The sequence below is a fragment of the Rhinatrema bivittatum genome, chromosome 8, assembly GCF_901001135.1.
Source record: "Rhinatrema bivittatum chromosome 8, aRhiBiv1.1, whole genome shotgun sequence".
NCBI classification, from domain to species: Eukaryota; Metazoa; Chordata; class Amphibia; order Gymnophiona; family Rhinatrematidae; genus Rhinatrema; species Rhinatrema bivittatum.
The window spans coordinates 33,608,887-33,627,233 of NC_042622.1; the positions used below are offsets into that span (position 1 = coordinate 33,608,887).

Sequence of the window (18,347 nt, forward strand, 5' to 3'; positions counted from 1 at the left end):
GAGGCAGCAGTAGAATTGCAGTGTTCCCCGAGTCACGGGGAGACACTGAACCCTCCACCGGTGCAGGCCGCCGAGGGTCCCTTCCCTCTGCACGAGATCACTTCAGGGGAGGCACCAATGTGGTCAATGCCTGCCCGTGGTCACCTCTGTCTTTACCTGGAACCGACGGCAAGGAGAAGAGCCTGACCTAGAACAGGAAGACATCGAATGCGCACGCGGTCCTCCGCCCCAACCTTGAGACCGAGGAGCAGCAGCGGGGGCAACCCCAAGGGGGTTGAGGCCGGTACTTCCTTCCTGAGCGGGGCAAAAGTCCCAGACACTGACAACGGATCCGAATGTTTAGGGCAGAACAGCTTCTCCATCTTGTCTAAGCATGCCCGATGGCCTCTGGAGATCACCTGGGCTCAGAGATCATAACCATGAACATCGTGTGAAGCGCCCAGGCAGAGGAAACAGACCTTGTTTTGGGGGGGGGGTCTGTGATGGAAATAGTCCAGGGGCACTGACGAAAGCCAAATGATGCCATAGTGAAAAGAATGCGGCACGCAGTTGATGGCCAGCAACCACCTGGGGGCGACACTGTCAGCAATCGACCTCAAGAACCCGAGAAACTTACCGAGACCATAGGGAAAAACCCTGAGAAATACAGTGGGACCAGACGCAACGTTGGAGATGAAAAAAAATGCAAAAAAGCAAAGAAACAAGCGCGAGGCTCCACGACCGTGAGGCGAAAATTTCGCGGAAAGGAAGAGACTGAAGAGGGCCCCCCCTGTGGATGCGTGGTTAGCAGCATGCTGGGCATGCTGCTAAAACAAAAGTTTTCTGTGACGGGCTCCATCTGATGTCACCCATGTGTGAGGACTACCATCTTGCTTGTCCTTGGAGAAACAATTTAACACTCCAAGACAGACACCATACAATTTCTTTTTATATAAAAATGTTGAAAGGATGCTCTAGTGAACATGTAAAGTTTGCAAGCTTCTCCAGAACAGGAAAAGGGTATATAAGTATTGAGAAAACAAAATACAATTGCACTGAACTTTTGCTACAGTATTTAATTTACTTATATTTCTCCATTTAGAGATAACAGAATGAAGTTTGATAGGTTACTGATATTCATTCGCTGGAAGGTGCAAAAATAAAGCAGGAATCTCAATATGAGTGATGTAGTTCACTGAAATAGATGCTTAGAGCCAACATCTGTGAAGAAAACTACTCTATTAAATGCTACAAAATAATAATGTCTTATTGAAAGAGATTGGCAGAGTGCTACGCAAAGCACCAATATGAAATTTCACTGATAATACATCATACAGAATTTTATAGTCTATTCTTTCCTATCCCTAAACTAGGTTACATAATTGTGACAGTTTCTATGATTGGCTTTCCACTATAAACAATTAATCTGAATGACCGTATGTTAATTAGCTCTCGCTCTCCATGTTAATTAATCCTCACTTTATATGTAAATGTTATCTAGGGGCTTGCTATTAGCTGCGGTGTCAGCATGGCCTTAGCCCATTGTAAATATGCTTCTGTAACCCTGTGGCCAGCTCTTCCCTCTTAATACAGCACTTTCTAGCCATCCTTTCACTGGGGGGGGGGGGGGAGGGAGGGGGGGTGTTTCAGGACGAACCTGAACCTGAACCCCTCTCTTGGGCTGTTGACTACAAAAAGACTAAGACCTCCCAAGGGGCTGAGACCTTTGAAATGTCGAGTTTCTGTAGGGGCAAAAGCATTGGGAGCCCCAGGATTGACCCCTCATAGGCAAAGGACGTTGTAACTGCTTTCTCTTACCTACTGCTAGCTGGGGAACTGGAGGTTCACCCCATTTACTGGCCAGCCTTTCCAATTCGCTTCCGAAAAGGAGGGATCCTTTAAAGGGCATCTTTGTAAGATTTGCTTTGGAGGTTGCATCTGCTGACCAATTCCGCAACTATAGCTGTCTTTTGGCTGCCACCACTGAGGCCACTCCTCTGGCTGAAGTTCGGACTAGATTCAAACCTGTGTCAGCTAAAAAGGCAGTGGCAGGTTCCATAGCCACTCTGGATTTCTCCCCCCCCCCCCCCCCCCCGAGTCATCCACCTCCTGAGAAAGGAGCAGGTACGAATGAGCTACCAGGGCTACTGCGTCAAAGGTCTGTTTAAGGAATGACTACATCCACATATCATGAGCATCCTTTAAGGCCCCTCCTCCCTCCACTGGGATAGTTGTTCACTTAAGAGACGGCACAGAGCAGTGCATCCACTTTAGGGAAATGCAAACGCTCTCTCACTGCCGTATCCAGTGGGTATAGAGCTTCTAACATTCACCCCCTTTTAAAACTTTGTTCTGGGGCACCCATTCCAGGACAATCAACCCCTGGATGGCTTCCAGTACTGGAAAGTAGCAAGACGCTTTGTGCAAGGAAATCAGAATGGGGTGGGGTTCTTTGGTTCCGCCAGAGAGTCCACCCCAGGAACTCTCAGCATCTTCAGGGTCTGGGAAACCAGGGCCGGCAATTCGTCTCTATGGAAAAACCGTAACATGGTCCAATACAGTTCTAAACCATGGGGAATTTCCCCATCTTCCAAGGAATCAGTATCCTCCCTCTTCGTCTGTGCCGTCCGGGTCCCTGCCAGGAATACCCTTGGTGAAGCGAGCATGTGAGGTCTGCCGATAGGATTGGGAGAGGGAGGGCTTATCGGCTGAGGATTCCATCCAAGAAAAGGTAGCTGGGTCCATCCCTAGCCCAGGAGGTACTGGGGTAGGTACCGCTAAATTTCTCTCTCCCATGGATGACCCAGACACCGGGGCACTCAGATCCTTGGTACTTCCAATTAAGACTGTGGCTAACCCATCCTCTGAATGGGAGGAGCTGGGCTTAGCAAAGTCAGAGGAGGCCAACTCTCCCCGGGCTTCCTCACAGTGCTGACATAAGTTAGAATCCAGGTCAGACTGTGAAGGCCTAATGTGACAAGCAGCACAGAGAGAAAGGCACTTGTGTTTCTTGGCTGCCGGAGTTTCTGTCTGCTTGTGCTTAAAAGTTTATGCGCCTAGATTTTGGGCGCCTAGGCAGGATGCGGCAAGGTGCATACACAGCCCATGCACCCAGCTTTACCTGTATGTGTGCGACTTTCTGTGCACAGACCCAACGCACTGCATGTACCGATGTTCTATGGAGGACACTACGGCACGCACAAAGACACGCGCAAGACGGTGCCGACGCAGCCTATCACACGGTGTGCCGACCAAGCCTAAAGCAGGGCCTAGCCCAGCGGGGGGGCCGCTCAAACCGCTTGGAAGACCGCTTTTCCTTACCCCAATGGGATCGGGAATGACTTCGGAACAGCACGCCGAGCAAGGAGACCAGAGGTCGTCTACCCAAAAACTCTGCCAAATGTCTCTGAATCAGGAGGTAAATCTTCCTTTTTTTTTTTTTTTTTTTTACTTACATGGGCTCAGCGGTATCCGGCTGCGGAGGGAGAGGGCTTTGGCAGTAAGCCGCAGCGCTCAGCTTCCTGCACCCGCTACTTTTCAGCTGTTTAAGCAGCAAAGTCCATGCCAGGAACAGTCTACTGGACCAAGGCACATCTCTGAGGGATCTCGGAAATCACCTAGCAATTCTCAACTGGGGGAGGGATCTTTAGATATCACCGTAGGAGAGCGGGGCTCAATTTTTTCCTCCAATTTAAATGTAGAATTTCTCCTTCCAAAAAGTACAGCAATCCCGATAGGGAGAGGTATGTCCATATGCTATAGATGGAGAAAACCTGAAGGGCTGAGGTCACTGCAGGGTGTATCTAGGGTGATGTCAGCTTTGAAATCTGACTGTCTGCATCTGCTGGCAGGTGAGCATAACTCTTTGTTCCTAAGTCCATCTGGCTACACGCTAGGAAAAAAAGATTTTGTGGTTAACCAAAATCCTTAGGTAAGCCACCCACAATCAAAGAGCCTTCACTTGAAGTACTCTCATTCTAAAGTGGCTGCAAATGAGGAATTAAATCCTCTGTTGCTTTATTTACTCCTTAGGGGTGATGGATGGCAAGAGAAGGAAAAAGTTTTTTTTCTTCCTTATATTAGGGACTCTCTCCAGGTAAATGTAAACCAAAAGCATTGCTCGTACTACTGCACAGCTATAGAGCTGTTCTCACAATTTCTTGGACAATTTGGAGATGTCATCATCTGGCACTACTCTCCTAACATACAGTAAATATAGCCACAGTTTATATCAGGCCTGGGGGGAGTGCTCTGAGGGCCACAGAAAGCTCAGGTTTTCAGGATGACCAAGCTATGCAAACTAGCTTTCTTCCTAGAAATTACGCACACAAAAGGCATCCATTGTGGACACCCTTGAGACCACCCTATTTGTGGGCCTCACTAAGAAGCCTGGTTTAAGACCTCCAGAATCAAAAGCGTATCAAACAGGAAGTCATAAATACTGTAATAGTATGCAGGTTTACCAAGCACAAGGAAGATATGATTTACCTCAGCTGCAGGTCTTATTTTGCAAGGATGGTCAACCCCAATCCTGAAAAGTTACACAGGTCTGGTTTCCAAGACAACCAAATGCACAAATTAATTAGGTTCCTGGACCAAATGAATATTTGATGCTACTTGAAAACCAGACTGATTTGCAGTCCTCAAAGGGCCTATTATTGGGTAGCCCCACACCCTCCAAAAAGAGCTTACAAATACACGTGTAACAACCCTATACATACAGAAGGGGCGGAGTAAAAGGCACACACATTTAATTAAATCACAGCAAAAGAATGTGCGGCAAACGATTAAACTGGACAATACCACTTTAACCAGGACACTAATATTTTAATTTGTGCACCGAACTTAAATTGTGGAGTACAAGACGGGTAATCATACAAAGCCCTGACAAGGCCGTGTTTCGCGTGTCCAGTTTAATCGTTTGCCGCACAACCCTATACATGCCATGACATTATTATTTGTTTTTAGGGAGGCAAACATTTAAATTTACACATTCCACCATTGAGAAGCAATTACATTCAAAATATTAGAATGAGTATAGTATTACCGCAAATAATTGAACAGGTGCTATAATTAGGTTGCTATTGCAAGAGAAAACCATTAACATCTTTGGGCTATCATTCCAGATTATACCAAAATAAAAATACACTTTAAAAAATGACCACACACGCTATGTATGGCCACTTGCTGGCTACACTGTCACAGAGAGTGACCGCCCTAAACTGTTATGGAATTCAAACAGCAGAGTGACTGAGGAATAATTCAACTGATTAATTCTACAGTTGCACTAAGACGTATTCTCTGTGTGACTGCGCTGAAAAGAAGATTGCCAGATACGGGCTGGCCTCTGAAACCAAATTCTGCCAAAATCCTGCCACTTTTGTGTAAGGTTTCAACCCCTCATGTTACGCCAACATTAGTAATAGTGCCTATGGCACCAGACTAAAGAAATACAAGCAGCCAAACTCACCTGCTGTCCCTGAAGCCTCTGCTGCAGTTGCATTCTTAGCTGTTTTGGTATATTTGTTCGAGGTCTCATGAGGTTTGCTCGGGGATGCATGCCTTGCAGTGGAAAGTTGCCTTGCTGCTGGCTTATTGGACTCATCATCGAGTTAAATGGAGGATGCTGCCCCTGAATGTTAGTAAAACCTCCTTGCATTGCTGCTCCCTGCACCTGGTACGGCTCTCCATAAAAAGGCGGCTTCTGGTCCACTGGAACTGCAGACTCCTGCCCTTGGAACGAGTCCGGCTGAGGTTCCAAAGCTTGACCCTTTCAGGAAAACAAAGTGATGGCAATGAAATGCAACATACAACTGGATGCAGCGTGACAGACAGGTTCGTACAGTCAAAGTTTAGCTGGATTTGCAAAGCAGCAGGTCAAAGTCCATCACAAAGTACACAGTACTCTCGCTAGGTATTGCATGTCGTCTAGGCATTATGAGTAAATTAACAAAAGCATACAGATAAAGAAATGGCACACTCTGTGAAGCAATTCAGCTAGAAATAATCAGATGACCTCAACTGTAGTCTATTTTATCATCTTCTAATGCCAACAATACTGGTCTTGGGGAGCCTGTACTTGTCACTTCAGAAGCTAAGCCAAGTCAGACCTGGCTAATTACTTGGATGGGGGACCACAGCCTGAGAACTGCAGAAGACAATCACAAACCTCTGCAGTTTCCTGCAAAGAATGTGTCACCTGGTGGGGACTGTGATCACCTAACCCAGACATGGATAGAACGAGGCTAGGAAAAACAAACCCTCTTCCATCACAATTAGTCCAAACATCATGAGCAAAGTTTAGTGCCCAGCAGAGATTCCACTATAAAACTATTGGCCTAACGCTCAGCTTACATATGGGCCGATATAGTAAAGTCTGCGGGAGAGCGGGCAAACGCCAGCTCTCCCGGCGCACGCACCGGCCACTCGCCGGGGCACGCGATTCAGTATTTAAATTAGGTCCAGCGGTAGATCCGGGTAAAAGGAGGCGCTAGGGACACTAGCGCGTCCCTAGCGCCTCCTTTTTGACAGGAGCAGCGGCTGTCAGCGGGTTTGATAGCCAACGCTCAATTCTGCCGGATCGGTTCTCGAGCCCGCTAACAACCATGGGCTCGGAAACCGGACGCCGGCAAAATTGAGCGTCCGGTTTTCGGCCCAACAGCCGCGGGCCGAATTCAAATTTTTTTATTTTTTTTTACACACACTTTTTTTTTTTTACTCTTCGGGACCTCCGACTTAATATCGCCATGACATTAAGTCGGAGGGTGCACAGAAAAGCAGTAAAAACTTTCACACTTTCCCGGTGCCGGAAGAAATTAGCGCCGACCCAAAGGTCGGCGCTAATTTCTGAAAGTAAAATGTGCGGCTTGGCTGCACATTTTACTTTCTGTATCCCGCGCGCATACCTAATAGGGCCATCAACATGCATTTGCATGTTGCGGATGCTATTAGGTGCCGCGGGTTGGACGCGCGTTTTCCTCCCCTTGCTGAATAAGGGGTAAGGGAAAACGCGCGTCAATAGCAGGCTAACAGTGCGCTCCGGAGCGCACTGTACTGTATCGGCCTGATAATGCTTTAACTCTAAAGTAGTGTGGTTGGTAAAAAGTTAGGGTAAAGCTGAAGGTTTCATACAAGAAGAAAGCATTTATAAATGTTTTACATTTCTGTTTGCAGGTGTGTATATCTATATTTTAATACACAATTACAAAGCATTAAGGAAAGAGGAAATCTCTATTTTTATTTTTTTATTTTTTTTAAATCTTCTCAATTCTAGTACAAAAAAGGGAGCATGATCAAGGACTTTTTTGTCCATCACTCACTTGGTTTACTAGGTCAGGAATTCCTAAGGCTCGGTCAATTTCTTCTAGTCCCGTGGCATCAGTTTCACTCAACAATGTATGTAACTGGTCCAGCAGAGCTCTCTCATCAGTCTGACCTTCCACAGTAGAGGGAGGACACAGGAGATCATCCAAGGAATTTCTAACTAACTGCCTGGAGGAAAAAAAAAAAAAAAAGACCAGTCCCTCACTTAATCATCTATTTCTGAAAAACTATGGTTTCTGCCTGCAAAATCACCACAGATGTCAAAACTACACCAAGTGAACCATTGTGAGAATTTAACACTAAATGTAAATAAAATAATGCAGACTATTTCAGAATCTACACTTGGATCAGCTACCGAACAGATAAAGCTACAATTTTGTATTTCAGCCGGTATCGGGTACTTCTGCTCATATACACATATGTTACAGTTTCTGGATATATTCTAGTCCTTGTCTGTATCCTCTAGAGCACAGCTTCCCAAACCTGTCCTGGGGACCCTACAGCCAGTTAAGTTTTCAGGATATCGACAACAGATACGCATCAGTTAAATCTGAATGCATTGAAGCCCCAGCATATACAAATCATATTCATAGTGGATATCCTGAAAACCCCAACTGGTTTTGGGGTCCCCCAGGATAGGTTCGGAAAGCCCTGCTCTAGGGTTGTACAACGTATGCAAACATGAATTTTATTGCCCCATGTATTAGGATGGCAAGATCAGTGGTTCTCAGCTTGGTCCTTGAGCTTCATCCAGCCAACCTGGTTATCAGAATACCTACAATTTAAAATGCATCATAGTTATTTGCATACATTGCCTCCATTGTATGCAAATATATCTCATGCATATTCATTTTGGATATCCTGAAAACCAGATACATATGAACATGCCATGCTGGGTCAGACCAAGGGTCCATCAAGCCCAGCATCCTGTTTCCAACAGTGGCCAATCCAGGCCATAAGAACCTGGCAAGTACCCAAAAACTAAGTCTATTCCATGTTACCGTTGCTAGTAAGAGCAGTGGCTGATTTCTAAGTCTACTTAATTAATAGCAGGTAATGGACTTCTCCTCCAAGAGTCTATCCAAACCTTTTTTAAACACAGCTACACTAACTGCACTAACCACATCCTCTAGCAACAAATTCCAGAGTTTAATTGTGCGTTGAGTGAAAAAGAACTTTCTCCGATTAGTTTTAAATGTGCCCGATGCTAACTTCATGGAGTGCCCCCTAGTCTTTCTATTATCTGAAGAGTAAATAACTGATTCACATCTACCTGTTCTAGACCTCTCATGATTTTAAACATCTCTATCATATCCCCCCTCAGTCGTCTCTTCTCCAAGCTGAAAAGTCCTAACCTCTTTAGCCTTTCCTCATAGGGGAGCTGTTCTATTCCCCTTATTTTGGTTACCCTGCTCTGTACCTTTCGCCATTGCAATTATATCTTTTTTGAGATGCGGCGACCAGAATTGTACACAGCAAATGGTCCTGGAAGAATGCATTAAGAGCCACTGGTCTTGAGCACTGCTCACATCACACGTCCTAGAGAAGGTCTGGCACAGGGAAAGTGACAAAACAAAGCGCATGTGAGGGGGAAAAACCCCTCACCACAGCTGTAAAATAAGCTCCCAGCCCATCTTTAAGCCCTGCCTTGGTTCATTTCAGCTCTACCTGGTTTGAGCCCCCCGTGGCCCCTGCTCCATTGGCATCATGCTCTCAGGCCACGATCCCGACTGGTTAGCTGGTCCCTGTGGTCCGTAAGGATTTGACCCCATACCCACAGCCATGTCACTGGGCCCTGCAAAGGAAATCACCAGAAAGACGTCATCGGCACTCTCTCCTTCAAAAGGAATGAAACCGATAACAAAAGAGCAAAGAGAGGAACTTTACATTTTCATCTATTCAAAGAGCAATCCGGGTTTAGGTTTTTTTTTAATCCTTTTCATCTATTTATCCTTTTCATCTATTTTTCTACATTAGTTTGTACACTGTAAATAATTTCTACTCAATGCCTATAATTTACATTTATTCCTTCTTTTTAGACAATCTGGAATGGATATTTGTACACTGTAGATTTGTTTATAGATTTTTAACTTGCATATCCTTTCAATCACTCTTTTTTTTTTTTTACTAGCACTCATCTTCATTTTATGCCTTAGGGGAAACAAAAACTTCAGGAGCTCTATTTACAAGTAGGATATATGCTGCAGCAACCAGCAGTTTCTGACTACAAAGTAATAAAAAAACCCCAAAAACCTCAAAGGACAGCAAAGGTGTGTGTCATGTGAGTTATGGGATTCACAACTTATAAAAGAAAACATTTCAGGTTATTTTCTCAGAGACATTGCAAAGATTCATGGTCTCCTACAAACACGGCATGGTAGTGGTAGGGTGAGGGGGAGAAAGCAGTAACTGCAGCGGTCACACAAGCATAAGAGCTATAGGTGGGATTTAAGAGGCAAGAGGACAGGACATAACGAAGACCTCCACCAATCCCGAGAAAAATAGCTTTGTGGTTAGAGCAGCAGGCTACAAAACCAGGGAGACCAGGGTTCAAATCCCACTGCTGCTCCTTGTGAGCTTGGGCAAGTCACACTTTACCCTCTGTTGCCTCAGGTACAAACTTACAGGGTCCTTAACACTAGCGATAACACCGTAACGCGCAGGGTAAATAGCACAATGTGCATTAGTATGCAAATTTTACATTTAGTATTCAAGTGGGAGGAGTTTGGGCGAAGTTAATGGTAATGAGCAGCTCCTAATGTCAAATGCGATAAGAGTAATTCACAGCAAAGCAGGTTTTAACGCCAGAAATAACTACATTTCTCTTCTGTGTGTTGTGCCCATGTTAGCCGTGGATTACTGACCAAAAAGGATTTATTGCAAATAGCGGCTCAGGAGAGAGGAGGTGGAGAGAGAGAGAGAGACTATAGGGACCAACATGTCACTCTACTATTTATAACCACTGTAAGAGGGGGCACTATTACCTTGGGGTGAGGTTAGGGGCGGTAGGGTAGGTTTTGGGGGGAGCAGTTTTACATACACAGACAGAAGCACAAACAGCAAAGGTGCCATCAGTGAAGGTTTTCTGTCATTTGGAGTGATGAAAGGTAAAAGAGGAATTGATTTGTACAATGTACTCTCTACCTAGCTGCAAGCAAGCAGGGTTGATAAGGAAGGAAAAACTTATTTTGAGTTCCACCAGACCAATCTAGAATCCTGCCCTGGATTTCTGAAGACTGTTCTTTTCTGTGTATATATATCTTTCAGAAGACTTGATTTGGCATCCATATTCCTCTCTTTGGAGGGGGGTTGCCATTTGGCTTTTTGGATTTACCAATGGTTCTTTCTACCTAAGTTTTTCCTTCTTCCTTATCGTCCCCTACTCCAACGATTCTCAAACGGTGTGCGCAACACACTAGCGTGTCGCCAAGCACATGCCGGTGTGTTGCCACACTTCCTGGTCCCCTGCTTGTCCAGCTGCTCCCCCTACCCCAGCGAGATACTCTTCTTCTGCTCGGGCCTGAAATGCTGACAGCCCGGGCGGAATGCCGCAGGAGAGCTGGAGTCAGCAGCACTCACACAACATGGTCTCTTCTTCCTGTCCCATGACCCAGAAGTGGTATGCAGCAGCCACATGCCCGGGAAGAGACCATGCTAGGTACAAGTGCTGCAGAACAGGCCCAAAGCAGAAGAGCAGCACAACCTGGAGCTATGTCAGCCCCCGCAGCCGATGGGACTCTTTTCTCGAGGCCGCAAGCTGTTCTTCAGTGGGGGGAGAGTAAATGAGCATTTGTGTTTGAGACCCTGTGTGAGGGTGTGTGAGACAGACAGCATGTAAATGCATGACTGAAAGCACGTGTGTATGTGTAACAGAGCACGTGTATGTTTGATTGAAAGCCTGTATGTGTAAGTGAGAGAGAGAGCATATGTATGCATGAGTAAGAGCTTATGTAGGTGAGAGAGAGCATGTGTTTGTGTGACTAAGAGCTTGTGTTTGATGGAGCACGTGTGTAAGTCTGTGATTGAGATCCTTTGTGTGAGACACACAGCATGTATGTAAGTATGTGATTGAGAGCCTGTATATGAGAGAGAGAGCATATTATGTATGATTAAGAACCTGTGTGTATAAGTGCGAGAGAGAGAAAGAATGTGTTTGTGATTGAAAGCCTGTGTGTGTAAGTGCGAGAAAGACAGAGTATGTGTGTAAACATGTGATTGAGAGCCTATGAACATTTTTTTTATCCTTATTTTTAATTATTGGGTCTTTGTCTCTGCTGCTTTGAAATATTTTATTGATGTCTGAAAAATTTTTATATGAGTTTTTAATTATTGGATATCCCATTCATCAGCTGTTTTAAAATAATCTGTTCTTTTTATTATTATGGTTTAATTGCTATTGATTTTATATTTCTTGATTTGTTTTAAGAAGGCTGGTGATGTTTCTCTGTTTCCTTTGTTGCACTGCATACAGTCTCTGGCTTGTTGCAGTTTCCAGTTCAGTTTTTGTCTGCATGTTTCTAGTTATACTTTATGGTCTCTCTATTCTTGGTTAGGTGAGGGTCTGCACATGTGACTGAGGTGAGGTATTCTGGTAGGGCTCAATAGCAGCCTGGCTTGTTCGGTTTTCCTAATAAGAGGTGTATTGGAGTTTTAAGGCCTGGTGTAATATTTTCAGTGTTGCCTTTTCTTAGGTAAGATGGTTACTGTTTGAGTGGTGGAAGCTGGTGCTGTTCTGGTATGGGAGGTATGCTATTTCTGTAATTTCTATTCAGAGGAAGTACTTATCTTTCCCTTGTGTCATTCTTAAACTCAATACTGGGCCCCCCCCCCCCTTTTTTTTTAACACACATTTCCACCTTGAATTGTAATGAGCAGTGTGTCACACATATGAGCATTGTCCTCCAAGTGTGTCACAATGGGAAAAAGGTTGAGAACCATTGCCCTGGACCAGTTTAGAAAAGTGGGATGTACCAAAGCTTCCCTAAACTGGGCAGGAATCTAAAAGATCTGCTTACAGCACACTCTCTCCAAACACTGTTGTGTCCAGAGCCCAAATATCCAGCCTATAAAGCTTGGCAAGGGTGCAAAGAATAACAAATCGCCACTTTGCAGATCTCCTGTGGCGACACCAATTAACATGCAGCCCAAGACACTGCTTGCACCTTAGTGGAATGAGATTGAAGTCCTACTAGAATCTGTAGCCTCTTTCAAACTTAGGCAGAAGATAATCGTCTCCTTAGTCACCTTCTCCCCTTTTCTGTGACCACTGATCATCGAAAAAGATGATCCAACTTGTAAAAACCTGTTTAGGACCTTGTGCACATCCAAAACATGCAGCTCTCTGGCATGCGCAGAAGAAGTTTCTAACTTCCTAAAAACAGGCAAGTCTACAGATTGACTCGAATGGAATGAAGAAACTACCTTCAGTAAAAAGGATGGTACTACTCTAATGGAAACTCCCACCTTCGGAAACAAAGAAAGGAATCTCTGCATGACAAAGCCTGCAACTCCAAAATGCTTCTTGCTGAGGAAGCAGCTACCAAAGTCAGTCTTCAGCGTAAAGTCCTTCAAAGATACTCTCCCCAAGGTTCAAAAAGGGGGCTTACACAAGTCCATCAAAACCAAATTAAGATTCCATGACAGAATCACCTGCCAAACTGGGGGACGCAAATGTTGTACTCCTTTGAGAAATCTCACTACATGTGGATGCTATGCCAGCAAAGTCTTATGCACTTTCCCTTAACAGGTCAACCCTGCAACCTGTACCTTAGGAGAGCTCGGGGCTAAACCTTCTGTAATCCTCTCAGCAAAAAAGGAAAGGATCCACAAAATTGAGGCAACCCTCACTTCCTGACACCAGGACTCAAACACCTTCCAAACCCACACGTACACCAGGCAAGTCGAGGCTTTCCTAGCTTGAAGCAAGGTCATAATTAGTTCTGCTGAATAACTCATAACCTTCTCCTCTCAAAAGCCTGGTCACAAGACAGAAGTGACCCACTTGTTCCAAGAAAACTGGACCCTGATGTAGCAGACCAGGAATGTGACAGTTAAAGGTCCCTCCAAGTTGAGATTCACCACGTCCATGAACTGGGCAACTCTGGAGCCACCAGCATCACCCTTCTCAATGTTTTTCTATGCTCCTGACCATCCTGTCTATAAGAGGACAAGGAGGAAAAATGTAAAGCAGAATTCCTTAAGGCCATGACTGGGAAAAAACATCTAGACCTTCTGACCCCATCTTATGTCTTCCACTGAAGAACCAGGGAGTTTTGGCATTCTGCTACATCACAGTCAAATCCAAGTGGCTTCGATGAGTAACACTGCTTCTGGCACCAACTCCCACTCTCTGGGATCCACTTATACATCCCAGCCACATGAGATGCTGACAAGACCCCTCAGATGTCGTTCTGCCCAACAGATCAATGTCCCACTTTCAAGGAAACTGTAGGGCTTTTGGTTCCCCCTATGTACACTACCACTGTCACACTGTCCAACAATACTCTCACTACCTGGTCTCAGACAAATGAAAGGAAGGATATTAAAGCTTTCCTGATCACCCTTGTTTCTAAATGATTGATGGATCATGAGACTTCTGACACCAGCCATAGGTTGTATGCCATCTGATCCTGAAAATGGCCTTCCCGCCTTGTACCTGTGGTCACTATGACCCAATCTGGAATCTCCAACTCCACTCATCTGGACAAACTATCTTGCAGGAGCCACCAGGAAAGACTCAATCTGATTTCCCCAGCCAGGAGCAACCCAATCTCAAAATCTTCTTACTGGGGACTCCATCACAAAAGAAGAGCTTCTGCAATGGTCTCATATGAGCAAAGATCCAAGGAATCAGGTCTAGTGTAGACGCTATGGAAACCAGGACATGAAGATAATCTCAGATCCTAGGACTCCTCAGGTGCAAAAAGCAACAGATTTACCCCTGAAGTTTCAGCACCCTCTGTAAGGATAGTAGCTTGTTCTTGGAAAAGTTTATGACCCAACCTAAGGTTGCAACAAGTGCACCACCTTGTGAACTGTACATTGGTAAATGTTTCTCAACTTCATCCAGATAAGTCAGTCACCCAAACAGGGTGCCTGGATGTCTCATCTGCGCCAAGGGGGCATTACTTTGGAAAATGTGAGAGAGGCTGTTGCCAACCCAAACGGACGTGCCTAAAACTGAAAATGCCCTCAGAGCACAACAAACCTGAGGAACTTTTGATGATCTTCCCAAACAGGAATATGAAGATAGGCCTCTCATAGATCCAAGGTCATTAAAATTCTCTTTTTCTGACTGCAGTGATCTCTGAGCAGAGTCTCTATCTGAAAGTGCGGCATCCATAAGGACATGTTCACCTTCTTGAAGTGCAGAATGAGTAGATACATACCTTCCTTCATTAGCACCACAACATAAATGGAGTATTTTTCTTAACCCCTTCTTCCTCTGGGACCGGAAACACTGAACCCAACAAAAGGCAGTGGTCCAAAGTGGATAATTACTGTGACTTTGTTCACCTTTAAAGTGCATGATGAGACCCTGAAATCCTCAACCACTGGCTGAGCAAATTCGAAGGCGCAGCCATATCTTACAACAGATAGGATCCACTGATATGTTATCTTGCTCCACCCTTCATAAAAGAGGGCCAACCACCCTCCTATGCGCACACATGGAGAGTGGACCACTTGAACTTTATTGTGCACTTGTAAGTCCTCCTGAACTTGGGGCCTGAATCCTCACAAGAGATCTTACAGTTCCTCTGAAAGGGCTGGGATTTGCCCATACACTTCCACCAAAAAGGGAAACCCTTCCCTGTATAATGCCTTGCCTTTCTGCCCACTGGGAAAGGTCTTCTGGCTTCCCTTGGGCTTATTTTCCAGCAGTGCTTAATCAGCTGTTCCATACCCTCTCCAAAAAGCAGCTTCTCTTTGAAGGAAAATTGCCCAATTGAGATTTGGATCACACAACAGCCAGAGATGCTGCCTGGCCGAAACAGACCATATTTCTAGCTGATGTACGAAGCAAATCATACAGTGCATCCTCTATAAAGGGCAATCAAGCTTCCAGGCTCTCTGCCTGCTCCCCCAAATTGCCCTGGGGAAAAATATGAACCTCAAGCCACAGGGGGCAAGTGAGAAGAATCAGCAGACCCCTCACCTGAGATCTGCTGCAGCACGGGAGAGGCCAAAATGGGCACAGTTCCTGTGTTGCTGGGATTTCCTGCATTGCCTGCCTCATCGTGAGTGCTGTTGCTTCCCCCCCCCCCCCAATGGCATAAATAGGGGCTCCAAAGTAGCCCTCTCCACCACCCACATAGTCCAGAGCCTTGCAATTTACTCCTGCGGTCCCCACAGGTTAAAAACCACTTCTTACGTTTAGTGGGATTGGCCATATCCTCAGTGAGGCACCAATGTAAAATGAGCAGACCTCTGTGGGATTTCCTGATCACCACTGGTGAAAAAATCTTGGACAGGACCTGCACAAACCTCTCCCACTGCCTGAATGAGAAGCTTGCGGCTGTGCACTTGGCCACTTTCCCCTCAGTCTTTTTTTTTTTTGTTTCTTTAAGAGATGGTGCCCCCTCCAAACAAACCAGTTAGAAAGAATAAGATTACTTTCCTGCTTGAAGTTTTCTTAGGAGGGCCAGAAAGCAGCAGCTAGCAAGAAAAAGATGAGGGCAGGGAATGAGAGAGTCAAGAGCCTCTGGCTTGCAAACATCCCTCCAGGTCAGGGCACCAGCTAAAACAAGGGCCATTAACACCTTGCTTGCTCTTACTCTAGCAGAGGGAACATCCCATCCCAGGACAGATTTAGAAAAACAAACCCAACTGCAAGTTAGAATCCTCCGCCCTCTGCTGGAGACAGAAAATACTGAGAGACTGCTGGTGGCATAGTATCTTATATACCAGGGGTCGGGAACCTTTTTGGCTGAGAGAGCCATGAACGCCACATATTTTAAAATGTAATTCCGTGAGAGCCATACAAGACCTACCAAATTAATTTACTACAACCCCCACCCTCCTGACCCCCCCAAGACCTGCCAAAAGTCCCTGGTGGTCCAGCGGGGGTCCAGGAGCGATCTCCTGGACTTGGGCTGTCTGCTGCCAGTAGTCAAAATGGCACCGATGGCCCTTTGCTCTCACTATGCCACTGGGGTCGACCAATGGCGGCGGTAGCCCCTGTGACATAGTGAGGGCAAAGGGCCGTCGACGCCATTTTGATTACTGGCAGCCGACGGCCCTTTGCCCTTACTATGTCACAGGGGCTACTGCTGCCATTGGTCGACCCCAGTGACATAGTGAGGGCAAAGGGCCGTCGGCGCCATTTTGACTACTGGCAGCCGACAGCCCAAGTCCAGGAGATCGCTCCCGGACCACTCCTGGACCCCCGCTGGAACTCCAGGGACTTTTGGCAGGTCTTGGGGGGGGGGGGGGGGGTGTCAGGAGGGTGGGGGGTTTTGTTAAGATTTTTACTTTTTTTTATTAAAGATTTGTCTGCGAGCCAGATGCAGTCATCAAAAGAGCCACATCTGGCTCGCGAGCCATAGGTTCCCTACCCCTGTTATATACCAACTGTACCGTCTGGACTGGTCTGGGGGACAGTAAGGAATGAGACATTCTGGGGGGAGGGGGGGAATATTCAAAATGGCCACCTAATAGGACTCTGATCTAGAAGCTCCTTAGTGTGTGTATAACATTTTTCCTTTTAAATTACAGTTTTGTCTCTGTAACGGGTCATAATGGGAAAGGGAACTCCTTTGTTTTACCTGGAGCTTCAACTCGGTAATTGATGGACAATCATGTCATTGCTCAGCTTCTTGTGAATGCAGTCCATGGAGAACAGAGTGGGGACACCTTTGTTTGCTATGGGGGTGTCTCTGTCTATATGCGAGTATCCTGCTGATGCCAATGTTGGGTGTCCGCACTCACCATCCTGGATCCTTCCTGGATTATGCATGCTATGATGCTTCTGAAGATCGGTTTTCAACTAGCAAGCCTGGATTGCAGGAGCTCCCAAATGCCTTTTTTTGGGAACAGATTTGCTGACCCGTGTGGGCTCTGTGAGGAGTTTGGTGGAGAGTGGGGGCCCCAGTGAACACTGCGAGGTATCCCAAGTACTGTGAGCAGACTTGGGAGTGGACTGAAGTGCAGGATTGAAGAATCTTCAAAGCAGGGCGTTGGATAACATGGAAGGACTGCTAGGGATTAGAGGTTCCTTGATACTAGCTGCTGCATATCCCTGGGGATTTGGGAGGAGGCTGTAAAGGGATCCCCGCAGTAACCACCTTCCGTGTCACCTTATTGGATATTTGTAAGATGATGATTCAGACCAAGAACACACTTCCCTGATTCTGTTGCTCGATTGTGTGATTTTTTTTCGAAAGGGACTGAATCTAAGCTGAGAGATGAAAAGAGGCTAGATGAAGTTGATGAGTTTGTTTTCCGGTTTAGGGGCCCAACTTTCTATTCTACAAGTCTCTGGCATTGTCCAAATAAAAGACACACTGGTCCTGCATAACAAGTTGGAATTACTGGAGAATGCGGCTAGTGTGAAAAACCTGCGTCTGCTCAATTTCCCAAGAACAAGGTAATATTTGGGCAGTCATTTAAATACACCAGAGATATATAAAAGATCTCCCAGGAAAAGGACATTTCTCTTTCAATGATGTATTACATCCCTCTGATGAAAAAAGCTGTAAATGAAGTACAAGGCGCAATACATACCATCATCAGATAGTACAGACCAATGTTACCCCTAAATTTTGAAAGACTGTGTGGGCAACTTTTTTTAAGCCAAGTTCAAATTTCTGCACTATGAGCCAGTGTATAATATCGGGACTTCTTGTGCACACTATATTTTGCTGTGAGCGTGGGGTTCACAGTCTCTGTGCACACGCGCAAGTGTACAGCTTAAGAGGAAACAGTGGTGCAGCCTTATCTGCTTTCCTGGAATCTTCACAGGATATTCCACTAGGACAAAGCTTTTAATCACCTTTTGCTCTGAAGCAGATAAGGCCTTGATTCTTAAGACAGTATTTTCAAGAATA

General features: G+C 45.6%; 1 protein-coding gene across 6 annotated transcripts in view; it reads right to left on the bottom strand.

Annotated features, from left to right (window-relative positions):
• Positions 1-18,347, bottom strand: part of NCOA3 (nuclear receptor coactivator 3) — a 333,167-nt gene that overhangs the window by 30,522 nt on the left and 284,298 nt on the right. For all 6 annotated transcript variants that reach the window (XM_029613911.1, XM_029613916.1, XM_029613910.1 and 3 more), the window contains 3 exons: positions 8,971-9,097; positions 7,299-7,470; positions 5,450-5,749 (listed from right to left, as the gene is read on the bottom strand). In XM_029613911.1, coding sequence (XP_029469771.1) covers positions 5,450-5,749; positions 7,299-7,470; positions 8,971-9,097 — 599 coding nt within the window. The remainder of the gene's footprint in view (positions 1-5,449; positions 5,750-7,298; positions 7,471-8,970; positions 9,098-18,347) is intronic.